Raw genomic sequence first — 24,793 nt, 5'->3', positions numbered from 1 at the left:
GCAAGTCAGATAAAAAAAGGGAAAAAGTTTATAATATTTATATACAATTTTTTTTTTATATTAATATATTATCTGGTGCATAAAGACGTTATACCTATATTATATACCAAGAAAAAAATAAGAGAAAACAAGATTTACAAAATAAGATAAAAATATAGGGCGATTTATGCTGCTATTTATTTCTGGAATAAGGATGTTTTTTAAGGTATAGAAATTATCTTTAAAAAAATGAATAATAAGAAAATAAATAGAAAATGTATATTATATAATATAATAAAATAACATAACATAATATTTTTAATATATATGTAAATATACAAGTTTTATGCATAGTTTGGAATATTATTGATTTATGAGATATATATAATTATTTATATATTACATATTTTTATATATTATATGAATATATATATATATATATATATATATATATATGTATATTTTTATTCTAAAAAATATTGTAGTATCTATAGTTCAAATGTATGATTAATATATGATCCTTTTATTTTATTTTATATTTTTTTTTTTTTTACACCAATGTATTATGAATATATGTCTTTTATTTAATAATCAATTAATTTAAATATAATTAATACTCAGAATAATTTTTTTATTATTATATGCATCATTTATTTTTTTTTTATTTTTGTTTTTTATAGCATTTGGAATAAAATATTGATATGAATATTTTAAATGACGAAAGGAATTTATCTAAATGATAATTTAAAACATTAATATATATATATATATATTGTACAAGAGACAGATTAAAAATAGTATTATAAGTGTATATATATTTAAAAAAAAAAAAATAATAAAATAAAAATTGAACAAGCTGCTTTTTTATATATTCAAGTTTATTAAGATTATAATAAATATTACCAAGAAAACAAAGTGCAACATTTTATAAACCAAATACAAAAAAATATATGTATATATATATATATATATATTTGATGGTAGAAGTGGTGATGTAATTGTATTTATATGAAATAAGTTGGACAGAATATATTATTCATTTATTTTATTTTTTTTTTTTTATCATTTATATATATTTATGATCATATTGTTCATTTATATATATATATTTATTTATTTATATAAGAATTAATAAATATGTTCTAATTATACTGATAACAATGATTATATATTTTGAGTAATATAAAAATAAAAGTTATATAATAATAATAAATTATACAGAAAATATTTTATATAATTTTTTTTTTTTTTTTTCAATATAAGATAATTATATTAATATATTAAATAAAAGTAAGATAAAAGATAAAGACAAAATTAGATAAAGGAGGACTTAGAAAAGGGTATGCCTAAAATACAACAACAAATGAGAAGTACATAAATATTAACCTGAATTTAGTTACGATGAATAATAATTCTAATATTAGAGAGGCGGTGCCTCATTTTACTACTGATAATAAGAATAATGAATCAGAGAATTCAATAATGAAAAAGAACTTGACATCCAATTTTATGGGTCAGGTAAATAATAATAAGAACAGTACTACATGTTCTTCAACTTATTTAAATAATACAAATAATATGAATATATCAAAAGATAAGAATTATAATTCTAATATTAATAATGATAATAATGCTTCTATTAGTATAACAAATAGTTTATTGAATAATGATCAAAATATGTCTATGAGACCACAAATGGGAATGAATAAAAACTGTGGAGGTGGTTTACATAATTCATATCAAAAATCTTTATTATCATCTTATAACATGAATAATATGTCTATGAATCACTTGATGAATAATTCTATTAATAGGTATAATTCGTTAAATAATAATTATCCTCATCAAGATATGAATCAAACAAACATGAACATGACTAATATCAAATCTGCATTGCAGAATAATAATAATAATAATAATAATGATGTGAAAGGAAATAATATGAAGCAAAATAGTTATATGAATAATAATATGAATTATCAAAGGAATGATATGTTAATGCGAAATAATTCCAATTCGTTTAATATGCCAGGAAATTTTTATCCATATAATAATAGTAATAATAGTAACAATAATAATAACAATAATAATAGTAACAATAATAATAACAATAATAATAGTAACAATAATAATAGTAACAATAATAATAATAACAATAATAATAATAACAATAATAATAATAGTTCATATTATGGTGCATCCTCAGTAATGGGATTAAATTCCAATACAAATAATATGATGAACAATACATCATTAAATAATAATTTTAATAATAATATGGGTGCAGAGAATAATAATAAAACGATGAATTTATTAAACAAGACCGGAGGAGGAAATTTAGATAATACATCACACCAACCAATGAAATCCTTACAAAGTACTGTGAACTTAAATAATAGAAATATTAACAGTATGAATAATGTTAGTGGTAATAATAATAGTAACTCAATAAATTCGAATAATATAAATTCTAATAGTGTTTTTAATAATAATAGTAAGGGTGTGAGTAGTTTTATTTCCAACCCTAGTATGAATGTTAAAGGTATAAGCAATGTATGTAATATAGCATCATATAGAAATAATACTTCTTTTGAAAAAACCAATAGTATAATAGATAATAATATGAGATATATGAATGTATATAATAAAATGGGTTATAATAATAACGTTAATGATTATCAGGCATATGATAACTCATCAGCTTTGAATGATAACTTAAATAATAATAAGGACAAGCAGGGAAAAGAGGAAGGTAGTGGAAATAATGAAAAAAATGGTACATCAAACACTATGAATAATGATAATAATAATAATAATATTGGAGATTCCAAATTGAGAAAAAAAAGAGGAGAGAGTTTTAATACCAAAGGGATAATAGGGAATAATGCTGAGTCCATGATATTTAAAACATATAAAAATAATGACATGGACGCAAATAATAATAATAATAATAATAATAATAAGGATAGTATTATGAATAATTTATCAAATAATAATATTGGTGGAACAACATCTAATCCATATAATTTATATTCGAATTATAATTTGAAATATGCAATGAATATGGATATGTTTAATAATAATAATAATATGGGTTCTTTTAATATGCTTAATAGAAATATAATGAACAATCACTTAAATAATAATAATAATAATAATTTTTCTGGTATGTCCATGTTTAATAATATGGGTGATATGAATAATAATAATAATAATAATAGTAGTAGTAGTATGTTATATAATAACATGAACAATTTTAATTTATTAAATTCATATAATAATAATGATAACAACAATAATATGAATAGTATTGGAGTAGGACTTAATAGATATAATGCATACAAAAGTATGGAAAATTTAAAAAATTATAATGAAGCACTTATGAATGGTGGTGCAGGTAATAATAATTTAAGTAACCTTATGAATATGAGCAATTTTAATAACATGGTTTATTTAAATGGTCATTCATCTATGAATGAGATGAATATGAGATTATTAAATAATGCAAAGTTCCTTCCAGGGAATATGGGTTTGAGTAATAATAATTATATGAATGATTCTCAATATATGAATAATAATGAGAATTTATATGGAATGTTGTATAATAATATGGATGATAAAAATAATACGAAATATTCAAGAAAAGGTTCGTTAGGAGCTAAACAGCAACAACTACAACAACAACAGCAACAACAACAAGGGTTATCATCGACGAAGGGTAGAAAGTCGACATCTCAGAAGAAGAAAAAAACAAAGAGTGCAACAACAGGATCAGTAGGAACATTAAATGGTTTAGGAGGTGGAGAAGAAAAATTAAAAAAAGGTGCTGCTGGAAAAATAGGTGATGATTTTATTATGGATAATAATGGTGATATAGTAAATGATGGAAATCATGATGAGACTGATTTGTATGTGAATACTTATGTGAAGAAATCCACAACAACCAAAAGTAGTACAAGAAAATCATCTTATTATTATGAAACTGCAGAAGATAAATATAATGAGAAGGTTCGAAAGAATGAAAAATATGACATATTTGTATCTCCAAATATTGGAACGATTGAAGGAGGCCGAACGAATTTAAGACAGAGGAGGAAGGTGCATAATTATGCTCAAATGGAAGATAATTATTTTGAAACCGATGAGGAAGATAAGAGAGTTGATGAAGAGAAATTTTTATTGCGACAAGAAAAGCAGAGTATGGGAGGAATAGATCGAGTATTGCATCATAGAAAGATATTGGATTATGATAAGATAAATAGTATAAGTAATAATCCATATTTGTATATAAATAAGAAGAATAAGTTGAAGGAAAAAGAGAAAAGCTCAAATGGTAATAATGAAAAAATTGATGGATGTGAGGATGGTTCAAATAGTGGAAAGGTTAATAATGATGAGAATAATGAAAATGTGAAAGATGAAAATGTAAAAGATGAAGATGTAAAAAGTGAAGATGTCAAAAATGAAGATGTAAAAAGTGAAGATGTAAAAAATGAAGATGTCAAAAATGAAGATGTAAAAGATGAAAATTTGGCTGATAATAATATAAATAATAATAAGGATGAAATGACTAAAGTCGATTCTAACAAACAAACGAATAATAATGGAGATAACGATGATGGAAATGGAGTTGATGAATTTTGCGAAGAAGAAGATATTGAGGATATTAATGAAGTAGAGTTTTTAATAAAATGGATAGACAGATCTCATATTCATAACTTTTTTTGTACTTATGATTATTTGAAAAATTTCCATGGTATAAAGAAAGTAGACAATTATATTAAAAAGATAAGGCAATCATTTCAAAAGAGAAAGTTTATGACAGCTGATGAAATAGAACAAGAAAAGATATATTCTGAGATTAAGAAGCAGATCGAAATGGATGCTATCCAAGCAGAGAGAATAGTTATGCATAAAATTAGTGACATTACAAATGAGCAAGTATTTTTAGTAAAATGGACTAGTTGTGCCTATGACCAATGTACGGAAGAAACGAAACAGACATTAATAGATCATGGATTTGCTAAATTAATTGAAGAATATTTTGATAGGGAAAGTAAAATATATGGTATGAAAGCTATGGCAAGTGTATGGAATAGAGGACCTTTAAGTGTTACTAAGTTTGATCCTTATCATGAAACTCCATTTTATTTAAATGAGAAAAAATTAAGAGCTTATCAATTAACAGGATTAAATTGGATTGTGAGTAGAATGAAAAGGAATTTGAGTGTACTTTTAGCTGATGAAATGGGTTTAGGTAAAACGGTTCAAACTATTGCAGTTGTTGGTCATATGTTATATAAAGAAAAATTGATTGGTCCATATTTAGTTATAGTGCCACAATCAACTGTTGATAATTGGTTGAATGAATTTAAAAGTTGGTTACCTCAAGCAAATGTAGTATGTTATCATGGAAATGCTGTAAGTAGAGAATTAATTAGAACTCATGAATTAAAAAAGGTTTATGTACCGAATAAAGGATATCGTTACAAATTTGATGTCTGTATCACTACACCATCTATATTAAATAGTGTTAGTGATGTAGAGTTATTGAAAAAAATGCCATGGCAATTAATGGTGGTTGATGAAGCACATCAATTAAAAAATAGACAATCAAAAAGATTTATTGAATTAAAACAATTTATGGCAGAATCTAAATTATTATTAAGTGGTACTCCCTTACACAATAATTTAGAAGAATTATGGACCTTGTTACATTTCTTAAATCCACAACAGTACACTTACTATGAAACCTTTCAAAAGAAATATAATGAAATTGAAAATACAAGTTTGATTGGTGAAGCAAAACAAAAACAATTAATACAATTACAACATGAATTACATGAGGTTATATTAAGAAGAGTTAAAAAAGATGTGGAAAAATCGCTTCCAAATAAAGTTGAACGTATATTAAGAGTTGAATTATCCCCTATACAGATTGAATATTATAAGAACATTTTGACCAAAAATTATGAACAACTAGCAAAAGCTTCAGGGGGTGCAAAAAATTCTTTACAAAATATATGTATGGAATTAAAGAAGGTATGTAATCATCCATTTTTATGTGCTGAACCGTTAGATAAGGATGAATATAAAGAACGTTTAGTTTATTCTAGTGGAAAAATTTGTTTATTAGAAAAGTTATTAATTAGATTAAAAGAAAGAGGAAATCGTGTATTAATTTTTTCTCAAATGGTGAAAATGTTAAATATTTTAAGTGAGTATTTAACATTAAGAGGATTTAAACATCAACGATTGGATGGTACGATGACCAAAGAAATGAGAAAAAAGGCAATGAACCATTTTAATAGTAAGAATTCAGATGATTTTGTATTCTTATTATCAACAAAAGCTGGTGGTTTAGGTATTAATTTAACATCTGCTGATACGGTTATTATATATGACTCTGATTGGAATCCTCAAAATGATTTACAGGCAGGAGCAAGAGCACATCGTATTGGTCAAACGAAGACGGTTCAAATATATCGTTTGGTAACAAAAGATTCGATTGAACAAACTATATTAGAAAGAGCAAAAGTAAAAATGGTGTTAGATACATTGGTTGTTCAAGGTTTAAACAAGAAACAAAATGACAATGTGAATTATGTAGGTGGTGAGACTGGTGGTTCATCGAATGGTTTTACAAGAGAAGAGTTATCTAAAATATTAAAGTTTGGTGCTCAGAAATTATGGGAGAAAAACAGTTCTAAATATTCTCCTCAAAAATTGGATGAGGACAAAAATGCGATAAAAGGGGTAGATGTTGATTTAGATAAAATTTTGGAAGAAGCAGAAATAAATGAAAATGCGAATAATGCAAATAAAGAATTAAGTTTGAATTCTGAATTGAATGCATTACAAGGTTCTAGTAATTTTTTTAATAGTGGAAATAGTTTATTTGGAAATACAAATTTGGTTGGTACCAATGGGGCCACAGCAGGAAGTGGAGGAATAGCAGATGATTTGTTAAGTTCATATAATAACATTACAGAATTTAAATATGAGCCTCCAGCAAATTTGAAGAGTAATATATATAACGATTCAACAAAAGCAGACGAGGTAGATGAAGAAGAGAATGATAAAGATTTTTGGGATAAGACCATACCGTTAGAAGAACGATTAAAATTGAAAAGAATGAAAGAGGAAGAATTATTAGTACATGGTCCAAGAAAAACGAGAGCAAAAGATATGAGAAGTGTATTATATATGGATCATGGACATTATAATACGGGTTCATCTCATCATAATAACAATGCTCATGGAAATAATAATGACGATGAGGATAGTGATGAATTTACTATCAAATATAATGATAAGAATAGTAAGCATTTAAAAAAGAAGCGACAAAGAAGAACATCAACACATATAACTGAAAAGGACAAATTTAGATTATATAGATCATTGTTAAAATTTGGAAATCCAAGTTTGCGTTTGGATGACATTCAAGAGGATGCAAAATTGACTAAAGTAGACAAGAACGTAATATTGACAGAATTGAATATAATTGTTGAGACTTGTAACGAAATAGTTGAGAGGGTATCTAAAAATGAGTCTGTTGATGATAATAAAGCAAAAGGTTCAATTAATGATGTGGGTGATGTGAATTCCAAAGATGATGGTAATAAAATGAAGAAAGGAATAGAAGAAGAGAACCCAGATGCCTCTTTAAATACAAAGGATGAAGAGGATAATAATGCATCTACAACAGGAAGTAATAATGTAACAACAATGTCTTGTGACGATTCGAATAAGCAAGATGATAATAAAAAGAAAGTTGAAGAAGAAGGAGAGAAGGATGATACTTTGACGAATGATAACAATGCAAAGGAGGATGAAGAAGTAGGAACGATTGGAACGGTTGTGAGCAAAAGAAGGCGAGGCAGTACATTGAATAGTAACAGTAGTAGTGTTATGAGTCATGGTATGAGAACTCGAGACAAGGCTTCCAAAGATGAAGATAATAATAATAATAATAAAGAAGATGATGGTGGTAACAATAAAGAAGATGATGGTAACAATAAAAATGATGGTAACAATAAAAATGATGATGATAACAATAAAAATGATGAAAACACTAAAAATGATGATAACAATAAAAATGATGATAACAATAAAAATGATGATAGTGTGGAGGATGAACTTTTGCTTAATCAGAACGATGATGACCAATTAAATACCAAAAATAATGAAAATTCGAATGACGAAAGTGACGGCGGAAATAATAAAGCGAAAGGGCTAGATAAAGGGAAGAAAATGGATGCATACACCTTTTTTATAGGAACAAATAGAGCAAATGCTTTAGATTTATGTCAACGACTAAAATTATTTGAAGCTTTACATAATTTTATTAAAGAACAAAATAATGACAATGAGTATAGTTTTAAGTTGCCACTAAAAAAATGTGATGAAGTTGCAGGTGAAGATGAGAATGGAAAGAATAACGAAAAAGAAAAATCCGAAAAGGATGAAAAGACTGAAGATGGAAATGTTAAGAATAAAGAAGTAGAAGAGAAAAATAATATATGTGTAGATGTGATGATCGATTCTTCAAAAGATTATTTAAAATTGAAACTTCCTGATTGTATATTTAAACATATAAGAGATTTGACATCAAAAGATGTAAAATCATGGACAAGAACAGATGATGAAAATTTAATTAGAGGAGTATATGTATATGGTTTTGGATCATTTAATGAAATATGTGCAGATGTACATTTGAATTTGAGTCATATGAAAAATATAAAATGTGATAAGGTTAAAATGAGATGTGTGAGAATATTAAGGATGATAGAGGAGGTGTATAATAATAAAGGGAATGAACAAAGTGGGTGTAGAAAACGTCGTAGAACGAAAAATAAAAATAGTATTAATGTGGAAGGTGTTACAATGGATGGTATTATAAAAAAGGAAAAGCGAAAATACAATACTAGCAGTAATAATAATAATAGAGATTTAGATATAGATGTAGATGCATATAATGATGATGTTGATGGGGTGGATGATGGTGAATATAACGAATCTTCAAGCAAGGGTCATCTAAAAAGTGGTGCCTTGATTAAGGTAGATAAAGGGAATAACAATAATAATAGCAATACGACAAGTAGACTTAGTAGTAATAGAAAAGGTGTTCATTATGGCAGAAGAAGTAGTGAGCGTATGAAATTTACTCATTTATTAGTAGACAAGAATAGTGCTAGTGCTATTAGGAAAAGGAGAGGTTATATAAAAAGAGGAAGTGCAGCAGGTGTATCATCAAGCAATATAGGTTTAGGAGGAGTAAGTGGAAATTTTGTAGATGAGCTGAATGAAGATATAGAAGGAGAAGATGATTTTATAGAAACACAAGAAGATAATGAAAATAGTAAACATCATCATAATCAACATAATAATTCTAAAAAAAGTAAGAAAAAAAGACATACGAATGCGGATGTATCAAAAGATGATAAAGAATCAAAAAGGAAACGTGGACATAATAAATTGAAAAATGAATATGATTATTATGAAAATAATGAGAAGGAAGAAGATGATGAAAGAGGATCAAAGTTTAATGATAATGAATATAATGATGATATTATTGACGATTATAATGACGATTATAATGACGATGATGATGATGATGAAATTGATCCCAACTTGAAAAGTTTACCATTAAGATTTCCTGTAATTGAAAAAAAGAAAACTAAATCGACAATATTAAAAAATGCAAAGAATGAAACGATTGTATGTATTGAATCTTCTGATTCTTCATCATCTACTGAAGATAAAAGTATAAGAAGTAAAGAAGATGAATATGACGAAGAGGAGGAGGAGGAGGAGGAAGACGACGATGATGAAGAAGACGATGATGATGAAGACGATGATGAAGACGATGATGAAGAAGACGATGATGACGAAGACGATGACGATGATGAGGAGGAAGAAGAAACTGGAAAAAGGAAAAGACGAAGAAACAGTAGATATTATAATAGCAAAAATAAATATAATAAAAATAATGAAATGTTAGATACATCAAGTGTGGGTGTAAATGATGAATATAAATATGAAGATGGAGATACTTTGGAACGTAAAAAACGTAGTAAAGTATTGGATAAGAAGAAAAAGAAATTAAAAAGGCGAAAAAAAGAGAAAAAAGACAAGAGAAAAAGAAAACGCAGAAAGATAGTTGATGAGAATGAAATATTTGATAAAATAAAAAATTTGAATATAAATGATATGGATTATGAAGAACAACAACATTGTATAAAGAAGCTTGTAAAGAAATATATGAAGAAATATAAAAAATTATTAAAATTAATAAAGAAGGTAATATTATTATCAGTAGAAAATGCGAATCAAGTGAATAATGAAGAGGAAAATCAATCACAGCTTGTTGTTCATGAGCAGGATCAACAAGAGGATGTATTATTATCAGGAAGAGGAAGAAGAACAAGAACGGGTACACGAACAAGTACAAGAACAAGTACAAGAAGAGATATGGATTATAAGAAAATGGAAGGAGGAAGAAGAGGAGGAAAATCAACAAGTGATGTAACAACTACCAATTCGTATGAGAAGGATGAACATATGAATAATACAAATAATAATATTAAGTCTGTGACAAAATTATTATCACCTCAAGTACTTGAAAAGATTGAGGAATTTATAATTTTTATTGGTAAATATATTGATAAATTTTGTAATATATGTAATGATGTTGAATGTAAAGAAAAGTTAATTCAAGCTTCATGGGAGTATGTTTCTAAATTTGTTATTATAATGGATAGTACAAATAATAAAAGTACTGCTACTAATAATAATAAAACGAATAGTAATAGTAGATCTAAAGGCAAAGGTAGTATTAATACTGTGAAAATGAATAATTATGAAAGTGTGAGAGACATATATAAGCAATGGAAAGATAAGATGCATGTTAAAGGTAGTCATGAAACCAATGATGATGATGATAATAATAATGTAATAGAAGATGAAAAGGTATTTATAGAATTTTTTTATGCAAAAAAAGTATCATTTAATAAAACCCATACAACAACAGATAGTAATTATATGAATAATAATTTGTATAGTAATAGTAATGAATTGTTATATAGTAAGAAAGGAAACAAATCTGAAGAGTCCATGTTGTCTAGGGTAAGAAGAACTGAATTATTGGAAGAAAATAATATGAATATTAATGATTCTAATGAATCGATAAATGAAGAATTGGAAGATTAAAAGGATTAATAATACAAAATAAAAAAATAAACATATAAATGTAAATATAAATATAAATATATATATATATATATATATATATATATATATATATATATATATATGTGTGTATATTTATTTATTTATTCATGTCCATATTTTATTTAATATCATAATTGTTTAGGGGCAAATTACTTTTTTGTTTTAGATTGTTATAGCCAAAAATATTTTTGTATGAATTATAACTTTTTTTATCAAATGAACTAATTTAATATTTTTTATTTCATATATGTCATATATATATATATAATAAGAATAAGAATAAATAATAATACAACTATTATATGTGTAGATACAATTTTTTTCTCTATATGAAAACATTTTTTTTTATTTATTTTATTTCTTTATGTCCTTTTAATCTAATGTTATATTGTTACCAATAAATTTTTTTTTTATTTACTCAAATATATATATATATATATAATAAAACGTATATATCAAACATATATATATATATATATATATTATGGATGGATGTATTTTTTTTTTTTTTTTTTATTTCATTTTATTTATTTATGAATATTTTATATTTTATATATGATGTAATAAACTTTTTTCACTTTTTAAAAAGTATTTGAAATATTTTGATGGAAAAAAATAATATGCTTCAAAAGTGTAGTACATAAGAAAGATAATACAACTTATTTTATATATATATATATATATTTATTTATTTTCTTATAAGTAGAAAAGGAATGCCTTTTTTTTGTATTGTAAGGAAATTCTTTTTATATCTTCAATACTCTTATCAATATTATTAAAAACAAAATTGTTTTCATTCAAATTAATATCTGAATCGTCTATATTAAACAAATTATAATAAGAATTATTATTTATATGTTCATTATAATTTGAATCCTCTTTGTTACTATTAGTAATAGAATTGTCTTTTTTTCTTTTTTTTTTCTGTACATTTTTTATATGAGTTGTTATTTGATTATTTGTTAAGGGAGCACTTTGATCTATATTATCATGTATATATTTTTCATCTTTATCTTCATGTCTATATGTTTCATCTTTATCTTCATGTCTATATGTTTCATCTTTATCTTCATGTCGATATTTTTCACATTCCTGTTGAGATATATAATTTTTTTCCTTTTGCTCATTCCTTAATTGTGATTGTAATTCATTTTGATTGAGATATATATTTTCAATCAAAAATTTTTGACTATTAAAAATATTTTTTTTTTTATTTTCCTTTGATAAAATTTCGTTTGTGGTTAGATAATTTTTATTGTTCATATGATGATCAATATTATCATTATGTATAGTATTACTATGATTCATATTTGTTTCATTTTGCTTGTGAGGATTTTTTAAAAATTGGAATGTGCTGTATGAATGTTTAAGATTTTGTGCTTGAAAATTTTTAGGAGTTTTTTTAATACATTTTATTTGTTTGTTATGATCTGAATAATTTTCATTTATCTTTACAATATTATTACAAGTTTGATTCACTTTCATTTTAATATTTTTTAAAAGTACATCTTTATATGTCTGTTTGTTTTTTTTTAGATTGAATTTATTACAACTTAAGTTATGATGATTATGTATATTTGTTGTATTAAATTGAATGGGAACATTTTTTTTTTTTTTTTTCTTTTTTTTCTTTTTTTTCTTTTTTGTATTATTTTCTTCTTTTTTAGTTTGTTCGTTTGTTATAGTATCTGAATTTATATTATCTTTATTGTTTATAAAATGGTTGTTATTATATTGATTTTTTATATATTTTTTATCTTTCTGAATATTTTCAGATATATTAACAACATTATGATTATTTTTTATAATAAACTCATGCTGTTGTTTATTATATAAAGTATTATTTATTTGATTAGTTTGTTTATTTGGGTAATAGTCTACTATATTGTTGTTAATATAATGATGAGTTGTTTCTTTTAATTTATTATAATTATTATGAACATTATTTTTTAATTTAATGTCTTTAAGAACATTAGAATGATTTTCTGTAATTTGTTTTATATATATTATATCATCATTTGTATAAAAGTTATATAAAAATTGATTCTTATGTATTTCATGATTTTTATAAATGAAATCATTTCTTTCGTTGATATATTCTTCAACATGATTAAATATATTATTATCATTATTATTGTTATTATTATTTATATCTTTTATAGAAATATAATAATCTTTATTTCCATCTGGAATATGATATAAATTTTTGTTTTCTTTTTTTTTCTTATATCTTTCATTAATATTAAATTTTTTAGTTATATGTTTAAAAGCATTAGTAAATTTAATTGCACTGATATTTTTTGATAACCTTCTTTTTTTTAATATCTCTATATCCCCATCACTCGAACATTTTTTAATTTCACTATCTTCAAAATAGCTATCCCATGTTATAAATCGATTGTTTAAAAAAGTTATATCTGTCTGAATATATGAATTCTTGTATGTTTTTCCTTTCCTCCTTTTCTTTAGGAGTTTATCAATTTCTACATACAAATTTTCATTGCGCACGTTATCTTGTTTGTTTTTCAGTAGCTGGTATCTTATATAAAAAGAACAAAAATGTTATACAAACATATATACAAACATATAAACATATATATATATATATATATATATATATAATATAAATTGTTTAATGTATATATAATAACTATATAAAATTACAACAATTCATTTGATTTTTTGATTTTTTTATTTTTATTTTTTTTATTTATTTTTTTTTTTTTTTTCTTCTTACTTCCTATTCAAGTTTCTTTGTAGCTTTTCATATTTATATTTGATTTTTTTTAATTTATTTCTTAATTTTATATTCTCAACAGCAAACCAATTTTTTGCACCTTCCTTCTCTTCATACAATCCTCCTTTCTCTAAAATTTTCTGATTCTTAAAAGAGGAATCATCATCATCAACATCAATATCATCTGTCACAGAATTGAATGAACATACACTGTCTTCATTCATTATTTTTTCAAAAAAAAAAAAAAATTACATTTAAATTTTAAATCATTTTGGTTACAAAATATAAAAAAAATAAAATATATATAAAAAATATATATATATATATATATGTATGTATGTGTTTATGTGTTTATTTATTTATATATATATATTTTTTTTAGAACCCTTCTCTATATTTATAAAAAAAAAGATCATTGTGTGCGGAGAGAAGTTGTATGCATGCATATTTTTTTAAATATTATACTTTTATACAACATGTAATTTTTTTTTTTTGTTTATTTAATAAATATTTAAACAGTTCAAATTAATACATATGTATATATTTTTGAGGTTTTCTTATATTTTATTTTATATATATATATTTTTTTTTTTTTGTTGTTGTTGCATGTGTTGGTTATGAAGGTTTAAATAGTAAATTGAAGCAATAATAAATGTAAAAATATTATATATATATATAATATGTTGTAGTTAATATTTTATAAAAATAAAAAGAGAACAAATGTTATCATTATGTCATATGTATATATGTGTATATGTATATATTTTTTTTTTGGTTCATATAAAAGTTGGAGAGGTTTAAAAAAAAAAAAAAAAAAAAAGACACATAAACAAAGGAAAATAAATAAATAAATATATATATATATATATTTATATATTTAAAAATGTGTACAAATATATGCATATATATTGTTATGTCATTCTCTTATCCCTTGATATATATATTATAGGAACAGATAAGGGGCGATATTATTAATACATACATATATATATATATATATATATATATATATATATATTTTTTTTTTTTTTTTATTTATTTATTTATTTTCCCGTTTAATATTTTATGGGGGTCCGTTTTGGTTAAGAGAAACATTTTGTGTACTTCCAATATTTTCTTGTGTGTTTTCATTTTTTTTTTTTTTATTTCCAGTTAAATATATAAGAATAATAAGAGAAAGAATAAGTAGAGAAAAAAATACACTTATTAGATTAAGAGATTCTTTTGTATTACATTGAGGTATATTTTTAATATCACAAATATGGATATCTTCTTGACAACAAATAAATTTCTTTATACCTTGAGCATATAATTCAATACCATTAATTTCTTTAGGTTGATGATAAAAAAATCTTCTAAAGAAACTTTTTTTATAATTAATATAAGTTTGCATGTCATATAATTGGAAAGCTCCATATGCATGCACAGTACAATTTTTGAATGATAAAAATGTTTCTAAAGGTACTTTAAAAAAAAACAAAAAATGATATACTCCTTGTTCATAAACAAGATTTTTTTCATCAGTATATTTATCTTTTTTGTTTATAAAACATTGTAATTTTAATCTACCTTTGATAGCTTCTTTAGATGGATTCCATATATGTACTAGTACTCCACAAGTATCACTATGTAATTCATTACATGAATCTGAAAATAATATATTAATAATTCTTAATTCATTTAATGTTTCTATATAAAAAACAGTTCCATCATATAAATTTTTTTTTTCTTCATCCTGAATATTTCCATTACTTCCTATTACATGATCGCTAAATGTTTTGTATATCTTATCAAAATAAAAAGAAGATGTATTATTATAATCATTATTATTTCTTTCAGAATTATTAAATGTGTTATGTATATTATTATGATGATGATCATCATGAGAATAATTATTATTTGTATGAGTCATATAATGGTCATTTTTTATTTTTGACTTTTCCATTTCTACACTTTGAGTTTCTTGATGATGATTATTATTATTTTGTTCATTCATGATAGTTAATATAAATTCTGTACGATCCTCCTTATAATATTCATATGCTATATAATGATCTACATTTGTATCTGTAAAGAATTCAACAGATCTTTTATTAATTGCCGATTTTATATCATAATTTTTTTTTTTAAAAATATAATGAGGATATTTTCCATTAATTATAGGCAGTTTAGTTACGATTTCTTCATTACCTTTAGTAATTTCTTGAGCTGTATTTAAATATGATTCAACTGTATTCTTAATACAATTAATATTTTCTAAACAGTTTTCATTTCTCCATATAGATAGATCATTATAACCTATTAATCCACAAACATTATATTTATCAGATACATATGTAATAGGTATTAATATAGATTTTTTTAGACAAGTGGAATCTGTATATTCACATTTTTTTTCATCATTTTCAATACATTCGAATTTTAATGCTTTATTATATGAACATCCATATTCTAATGTATCATATTTTATATTATATAATTCATCAGGATAAAATGGATATAATAAATAATTATTATATATACTTGGTATATTAATATTATCAAAAGCAGATGAAGAAGAACTTATATTAAATGTTTTTTTCTCAAATAATTTTATTTCTTTTCTTGTATCATCTAAAACATATCTAAATGATATAATATTATTTAAATTATTTTTTTTTTCTTCATATAATTTATAATATGTTGAAAAATCTTTTTCTTTTTTTATTATATTTATATGAAATATAATAAATATTTTCACATCACTCATAAAACGAAATATAGCATAAAATGGTAAAAGATGTCTTATACTTTTTTTTACTGCTACAATTCTTTCTTTATATAATTTTCTATTACTTTCATTATCATTAATACATTGTAATCTCATATTTCTTGGTAAACCTCCATATATATTACTATTAGATTCAAATGCTGGTGGTGTATCTAAACATGAACAACATATAGAAAAACCTTTATCATTGAAATCTTTAAATGTTGGTATACTTAATCTATCTTGATTATTAAATTTATATCCTTCACATCTATCTTTACCTCTTCTATTCTGATTTTCATATGTATCATCACCTTTTTCATAAAATGCCTTATAATGATATGTAGATTTTTCTGGTGCTATCTTTCTATACGTCATAGGATAACCTATTATTAATTTATGCTGATGTAATATTAAATAATATTCTTCATTCATATGTCTTAATAATAATAATATCCTTTGATTATTTCCTATCTTTACTTTGATTTTTGTTTTATATTCACATTTTTCACTCGATTCGCATTTTATTAATTCTTCTTTATAAGCAGAAACTCCTTTCTCTTTTCTTTGACCGCTGAACGAAAAAGTTTTATCTTCATAACTCATAGTACCTCTTCTAAAGCGTGCTGGATCTGTGTAGAAAATTAAAATAAAAAGAAACAATATATATATATATATATATATATATATATAATATATATATATATGTGCATTCTTTTTATTTTTATTTTTTAGAAAAGCACCCTATTTTTACTATACCCTTTTATCGCGATATAAAAAAAAAAAGGAGAGATAATTCTTTGGATATAATATTATATATAAATAAATATATATATATATATTATTTTATATTATTGTTTTGATGTAGTATTAAACGTATCATTAAATTGTGATATAATTAACGATTTTTCTTATCTTTAAATTCTCTATGTACATATATATATAATGTATATTTTTTTTTTTTTTTTTTCCCTCTTATTTCCACTGTTAGAATTCTTTTTCTTTTGTCCTATATTTTTCTGTTCGTAAAATATATAATTATATTCAATTATATATATATATATATGTGTGTCTAGGTTATAAATATGAATGTATATTATATAATTAGGAAGGTTAATAGCTATTAATATCATAACTAAATATATATATATATATATATATATATATTTTTTTTTTTGATCCAGAATGATTATATATGTCTTTGTCTTTTTATATTCATTTTATCAAATTGTTTAATATATAATATGAAAATAAAAAATTTTAAGATGTTCTTTGTAAAAAAAACATAAAAACATTTAAATATATATTATTATATGACAATAAAAAGGAAAAAATAAATAACCTAAAAAGTATTCAACTATTAATCATATATATATATATATATATATATTTATATGTGTATGTATTTATTTCATGTTTACATGGAGATAACAATTTAAAGGATACTATATCATTTTATCATTCTATAATCCATTTTCATTTTCTTTAAATCACCTTACAAACGTCCAAACAGGAAAAACATTATTCAGACAATGAGTGAAGATGATTTTTATAATGTTAAAATTTATATTACATTATTTTAAAAAATAACAATAAGAATAAATAAATAAATTAATTAAATAAATAAATAAACCATTTTATGAAATAACAAATATTTTGTGAACTTTTTTTTTTTTTTTTTTTTTTTTTTTCTTTCTCATATTGTAGAATCTAGAGAATTTTATCGAAGAATCTAAAAAGAGAGTAAAATAAAATAAAAAAGAGAAATTTACAGATAAATCGTTTCATAATATATATATATATATATATATATATGTATGTATATTTTTTTTTATTTTGAAGATTATAGAAAAAGAAAAATTAATAACAAACGAAGATGGTTATTTTAATATATATATGTGTGTATCCAAAAAAAGCATTACAAATACTTAATATTTTATTTATCATCACTTATTAATTTTTTGTAGATGAAGAAATAAATAATATTAAAGAAGAAACACAAGAAATTCAAGCATATAATTATACTAGTTTAATGATCCCATCTGATGTAAGTTCAGAGAATAAATCTGATACAAAGTATTTCAAAAATAAAAAAAATAAAATATATGAAAGTAATATGACAAGTAAATTATATATGTGTAAACACATATATATATATATATATATATATATATATATATATATATATATATTATATCCGTTGTAACAATTTTATATTTTATATTTTATATTTTATATTTTATATTATAGCGAAAATGTGAAACAAGTGCTTAACCTTCAAGAAAGCATGGACATAGAAAAAATAAAAGAAAAGAAAGAAAAGAAAAAGAAACAAGAACTACTTAAAGATATTAATTGTAGTGATATCAGACATGAAAAGAAAATAAAAAGAAAGAAAAAAAAAATATTTGAAAATAAGAGATCTTCAAAAAAAAATAAAAATAATATAAGAGATTTTATTAATTTAGAAAAAGATATAATTATTACAAAGACATTAATGTATAATAAAAAAAAAAAACTTGATGATATATATAAATATACTAGTAAAAAAGAAAAAACTATAAACAGCTTAAATGAAAATATGATTAAAGAAGCAGCACATATGCAAGAATTGTTAATAGAGAACTTTAAAAAAACCGAGGATCTAATCAAAGTAAGGGGAACAAATAAAAAAAAAAAAAAGAAAAAAAAAAAAAGAAAAAACACAACACACATATATATATACATATGTAAACATGTTGGTGTATTCATCTGATCCATTTTACTATTTCAGAAATTTGAAGATATTAGCTCCAGGAAAAAAAAAAAAAAAAATCAAGTACAGTCGTTGAACATTGAAATAAGTAAATTAGATGTGGAACTTGAAAAAAAAGAAGAAAAAATAAAAGAGCTAGATAAATATAAATTTTTTCTAAACAAATTAGCGAATTGTGAAAAAAGTGATGATATGGAGTCCAGTGAAAAAAAAAAAAAATATATTGATAATGATAATAATGATGATAATGATAATAATGATGATAATAATAATAATGATAATAATGATAATAATGATGATAATAATAATAATGATGATAATAATAATAATGATAATAATGATGATGATAAAAATGAACAATCCACAATTAACAATATGAATGAGAAAATAAAAGAAGAAGACAACATTTTTTCGAGAAAAATGAAAAAATATATTAATAATTCTCAATTATTAATAGACCATTTTAATTTATTGGAAGAAAAACATTTACAATTAATTGATGATACTCAAAATGCTGAGTATGAATTAGAAGAATATGAAAAGAAATATGAAGATAAAAAAAAAACATATGATATAAAATATAAAGAAATAGATAAAAAAATTCAAAATATTAATAATTTTATTAATGAACATAATAATAAAATTATCGAATATGAAATACTTATGAAAAATAAAACAGATCATATATCATTCAATAATATAAATAATAAAATTGATTTTATATGTACACAATTTTCTTATGATATTATCAATACTAATGAAATAATGAAAAAGTTACAACTATTAGAAAATAAAATTTATTCTTATATTACAACACTCACAAAATACACAGGTAATTTTATGGCAAATGTATAAAATAAATAAGGGTTTATATGTATATGTATATATATATATAATATATATATATATGTGAATATTTTTTTTTTTATTTTATTTATTTTTTTTTTTTTTTTTTGTATTTGTCATAATAATTTATTATTCCCTTTTTGGGATAAAGTTTTATTATTTTTTTTTTTTTTACATAATAATATAAAAGATACAATTATATATTCACATATATATATTTTTTTATTCATTCAATTTTTTATTTTTTTATTTTTTAAAGAAGAAAATAGCCAACTTGTGTATGAGTATCAAAGGGAAAGAGAACAAGAAAGGAGGAAGCAAATGAGATTTGAAATAAATTTGGATAGAAAAGGAAACAATCAAAATAAACAGTTAAAGAATAAAAAAGTTAATAATAAAAATTTCAACACAAACACGAAAGATGTAAGTCAAAAAAATGTAATAAATGTGTATATGTATAAACCTATGTATCCATATATATATATATATATATTTAATATATATTAAATATATTTATGTATTTATAAAATGTTGATTCATATTAAATTTTATTTTTGATTAACATGAATAAAGGAAAAAATATATTTGGGCACATTAAGAATAATTCAAAAAATTTATACATCATTTTTTTTGTTATTTTATTATTTTACTTTGAAATGCAGAAAAAGGAAAAGCGTGAAAACATATATACAATATTTGAAAAAAATTTATTTAAATAAAAAAAAATAATAATATTTATATAATTTAAAAAAAAAAAAAAAATGACTACACAAAAACAGAAAGATAAAAAAAGGAATTTCAAAATATTGTTTGAAAGAAGAATTATTTTATCACATCAGAATGAAAAACATGTAGACAAATCTATGTATGCATTTTATGGGATATGTTTAATTATTTTTTCCGTATTTATTATTTTATTTTCAACCATGTTTTTTTTTTTCAATATGCATCCATATGCTTTATATTATTATGTTATAACTGTTGGTACTATTCCGATTTATATTTTATACAAATATTTCACATGGATATTTTTACAACTATTCAAATATTCTTAAATGAACAAATATATTGTGTTCTCATGCATTATGTTATATTTTTTGGACTTTCCACGTATATCTGTAAATGTGGGGTAAATAGAAATGTGTGTGTATAGTAAGGATACACAACAGTGATCCTATTGATACATACATATATATATATATATATATATATTAATTTATTTATTTATTACTTGACATATATAATTTGGCTCATTGTTATCTGATATGTTCATGCTCTTTAGAATTTTTTTGTCAAATACATCCAAATCTTAATATAATTAAAAAAAAGAAAAAAATAGAAAATATTTGAAGGTATAAGAATAAAACATATAACAAAATATATGTACATATTAAGCATACATATATATATATATATATATATATATATATATATTTATTTATTTATTTATTTATTCATATTTCGTACTGTCGTATGAAATTAATTCCCAGTCATCTTTCAAGTTGTCATTTACAGTAGTGTTATTTTCACAATCTCTCAAATAATCAAAAGATATTTCAAAAGTTTTTTCTAATAATCAAAAAGAAAAAATAATAAGTTAAAATGGATACACTTTTATATTTTATAAATTTAATATATTATTTTATTTTTTTTACCTTCATCATAGTTTTCATATATCTGCATTTCAACATATGTAAAAAAATCCCATATAAATTGTTCTAAGGATAAATAATTAAATGGAATCTTATAACTTTTGTACAACTGCTCAAATTCAATAGTATATATTTTTAATATTTCATTTTCCAAATTTTTTAAAATTATTCTGTATTTATATAAACTTTTATTCAACAAAAATTTGCTTATAGGATATAACGCCTAAGAAAAAAAAAAAAAAATATATATATACATTTATATTCTATATATTATATTTTTGTTATTTATTTATTCTTTCTTTTTTTTTGTGTGTATGTTTGTAGAGAAATATTAACCTGTTGTATATATTCTTCTACTCGTTTATTTGTACAGTGCCTACATAAAAAAATTGAAACGTTAAAAATTATATATATAATATGCACATTTATATATTATATGTATATATGTATTTATTTATATATAATGTAGAAAATATATTTTATTTTATTTCATTATTTGTTTATTTTTTATTTTTTTTCCCCTATATACAATAACATATTTATTAAATAATAATAATTATATGTAACACGATTAAGTATTATTTGGTACATATGTTATTATATTTACATTTTTTTTTTTTTTTTTTTTTTTTTAAAGAACATATATATATATATATATATATATATATAATGAACATATAATTTTTATATATTTAAAATATAAGAAAAAATATAAAAGTTTCCATTATTTTCATAGTGTATTTTTTTTTTTTTTTTCTTTTTTTCCTTTCGTCATTTTTTTTTAATCATAATTTTATTTTATTTGTATTTACCAAACTAAAGTATTGAATTTTCTTTTCTTCTCAAAATATTCTGTAAAGAAAAAAAAAAAAAAAAATTAAATATTTATAAATAAACAAGTTTCCTTTATTTACAGATTATATAAAAATTTTTATTTTATAAACCTGAAGAATAAACATTTGTTAAATAAAGTATCAGATGAGTAAAAGCCTCAATAAAATCTACTAAATAAGTTTCCATTTATGCCTTTTCTTAAAAAATGGAGGTAACATATTATATATATATATATATATATTATTTTATATTAAAAGGAGTATATTTCTTTTAGTATATGAAAAGAAAAAAAAGAAAATATAATATTTATATGTACTGTTATTTCCATTTTTATATGTTATATAAATATGTGTAAATCATGTGGTATATATATATATATATATATATATGATTTTTTTTTTTTTTTTTTTTTTTTTTTTTTTTTTTTTTTTTTCTTACTAATTAAGGGTCAAAGGAGTTTAAAAAAAGTAAATGTTTATAAACGTCTACCATATTTGTACGTAGGAATGTTTTTTATTGGAGGCTTACTTGAAGTAGTTTTTTGTTCAACCAATTATTATCAAGTTTATAATATTGGTATGTGAAAAATGAGCTTATATATATATAATATAGTGGTATATATATTTATTTTTATTTTATATTATTCATTTTTTGTTTTATTTTTTTATACTATCTATTTTATAAATATATAAACATATATATATATATATATATATATATTATATATGTATTACATATATGTAATATATATTTTTTTTTATTTATAAACATGCAATGATTTGATAAATACATAATATAATATACATATGTATGATATATATATATATATATGTATGTATAAAGAGTGCACTATATTTTATAATCTGTGCCAATATTTAGCCTTTCATTTTATTTTATTATTTTTTTGTATATACCCTAATTATTTCCTATATATATTTTTTGAATTTTTTTTTTTTTTTTTTATGTTGAAGGTGAAAGTGAAAAGAAATTAGATGGTGACGTAACAGAACTTATGAAAAGATATGAGCTTAGACAAAAAATGAAAGAAAGTATAGAAAAAAAATATATATGTGTATAATATTACATATTTTTTTAATAATATTTCTACACTTGATATATATATAATACATAAAATAAATAATCTATGTAGAAATATAAAGAACATATATTTTTACGTAGAATATGTGAGCATTTTATATGTATATGCTTTTATTTATTATTTTATTTTATTTAATTTAATTTAATTTAATTTAATTTAATTTAATTTTTTTTTTTTTTTTTTTTTGTCATTTCATAGAGGCTACACAAATATCGGAAGAATGATTTTTTTAAAATATAGGGAATTATTATATTTGTACCTTAAAAAAAAAAATTTAATATTAAATTATGAACGTTCATAATTTTTTAATTTTTTTTCAATATTTGCACACGATTAAAATATTTAATAAGAAAAAATATACATAATATATAAATAATATTTAAAATATATATATATATATATATATCATTTTATTTTATTTTTCTGTATATAATTATGATATATCCCATATGTTATTGTCTGGGTGGGATTTTATACGTTTTTTTTTGGTGTAGCCTTTCTTGCTGTTATTGTCTATATAAAGTTATGTACTTTTCCTTATCAAAATATTTAGCATACAAATATGGATAAGGTGGTCTATTTAAGAGTAATGTGAAGCATTCTTCAAAATAAATAAAAACAAAACAAAAGAGAAAATTGACACAAGTCGAACTAATCTGAGGACATCAATAAAAAAATATATATATATGTACATATATATATATATATATATATATATATTATATATGAAAATGTAAATAAATATGAAGTTTTTTTTTTTTTTTTGAAGTTTATATACAATCATAATGATTTCATTTTTATTAGTATAAAGGAAATATTCCTTAAATCAAGTATATACCAAAAAAAAAAAAAAAAAAAACACAAATATGTATATGTTCAAATGTTTATAGATTTAATTTTTTTTTTTTTA

General features: G+C 21.6%; 7 protein-coding genes across 7 annotated transcripts; 4 read left to right on the top strand and 3 right to left on the bottom strand.

The window, feature by feature from the left end:
• Nucleotides 1-1,380: 1,380 nt before the first annotated feature.
• PADL01_1022400 (SNF2 helicase, putative) lies at nt 1,381-11,190 on the top strand (the record flags this gene model as incomplete). The annotated part of the gene is made up of 1 exon (XM_028682291.1): nt 1,381-11,190. The coding sequence occupies one exon, from the start codon at nt 1,381-1,383 to the stop codon at nt 11,188-11,190; it is 9,810 nt and encodes a 3,269-aa protein (XP_028538584.1).
• Nucleotides 11,191-11,907: 717 nt separating this feature from the next.
• On the bottom strand, nt 11,908-14,172 carry PADL01_1022300 (conserved Plasmodium protein, unknown function; the record flags this gene model as incomplete). The annotated part of the gene is made up of 2 exons (XM_028682290.1): nt 11,908-13,750; nt 13,949-14,172. 2 exons carry the CDS (start codon nt 14,170-14,172, stop codon nt 11,908-11,910), a joined length of 2,067 nt encoding a protein of 688 aa, XP_028538583.1.
• Nucleotides 14,173-15,011: 839 nt separating this feature from the next.
• Nucleotides 15,012-17,303, bottom strand: PADL01_1022200 (conserved Plasmodium protein, unknown function; the record flags this gene model as incomplete). Its single annotated transcript, XM_028682289.1, has 1 exon — nt 15,012-17,303. The coding sequence occupies one exon, from the start codon at nt 17,301-17,303 to the stop codon at nt 15,012-15,014; it is 2,292 nt and encodes a 763-aa protein (XP_028538582.1).
• A 926-nt stretch (nt 17,304-18,229) lies between these two features.
• Nucleotides 18,230-21,017, top strand: PADL01_1022100 (conserved Plasmodium protein, unknown function; the record flags this gene model as incomplete). The annotated part of the gene is made up of 8 exons (XM_028682288.1): nt 18,230-18,253; nt 18,405-18,440; nt 18,540-18,576; nt 18,665-18,773; nt 18,948-19,350; nt 19,471-20,284; nt 20,558-20,721; nt 20,961-21,017. The coding sequence occupies 8 exons, from the start codon at nt 18,230-18,232 to the stop codon at nt 21,015-21,017; spliced, it is 1,644 nt and encodes a 547-aa protein (XP_028538581.1).
• A 42-nt stretch (nt 21,018-21,059) lies between these two features.
• PADL01_1022000 (conserved Plasmodium protein, unknown function) lies at nt 21,060-21,353 on the top strand (the record flags this gene model as incomplete). Its single annotated transcript, XM_028682287.1, has 1 exon — nt 21,060-21,353. The coding sequence occupies one exon, from the start codon at nt 21,060-21,062 to the stop codon at nt 21,351-21,353; it is 294 nt and encodes a 97-aa protein (XP_028538580.1).
• Nucleotides 21,354-21,381: 28 nt separating this feature from the next.
• PADL01_1021900 (HORMA domain protein, putative) lies at nt 21,382-22,970 on the bottom strand (the record flags this gene model as incomplete). The annotated part of the gene is made up of 7 exons (XM_028682286.1): nt 21,382-21,414; nt 21,530-21,606; nt 21,766-21,867; nt 21,954-22,173; nt 22,287-22,326; nt 22,763-22,802; nt 22,895-22,970. 7 exons carry the CDS (start codon nt 22,968-22,970, stop codon nt 21,382-21,384), a joined length of 588 nt encoding a protein of 195 aa, XP_028538579.1.
• A 19-nt stretch (nt 22,971-22,989) lies between these two features.
• On the top strand, nt 22,990-24,107 carry PADL01_1021800 (conserved Plasmodium protein, unknown function; the record flags this gene model as incomplete). Its single annotated transcript, XM_028682285.1, has 4 exons — nt 22,990-22,995; nt 23,231-23,360; nt 23,756-23,833; nt 24,082-24,107. The coding sequence occupies 4 exons, from the start codon at nt 22,990-22,992 to the stop codon at nt 24,105-24,107; spliced, it is 240 nt and encodes a 79-aa protein (XP_028538578.1).
• Nucleotides 24,108-24,793: the final 686 nt, after the last annotated feature.

The sequence above is a fragment of the Plasmodium sp. gorilla clade G2 genome (assembly GCF_900097015.1).
Source record: "Plasmodium sp. gorilla clade G2 genome assembly, chromosome: 10".
Lineage (NCBI taxonomy): Eukaryota > Apicomplexa > Aconoidasida > Haemosporida > Plasmodiidae > Plasmodium > Plasmodium adleri (nom. inval.).
Note: the sequence above shows the minus strand (reverse complement) of the source record. Positions and strands in the feature narration are given on the sequence as shown.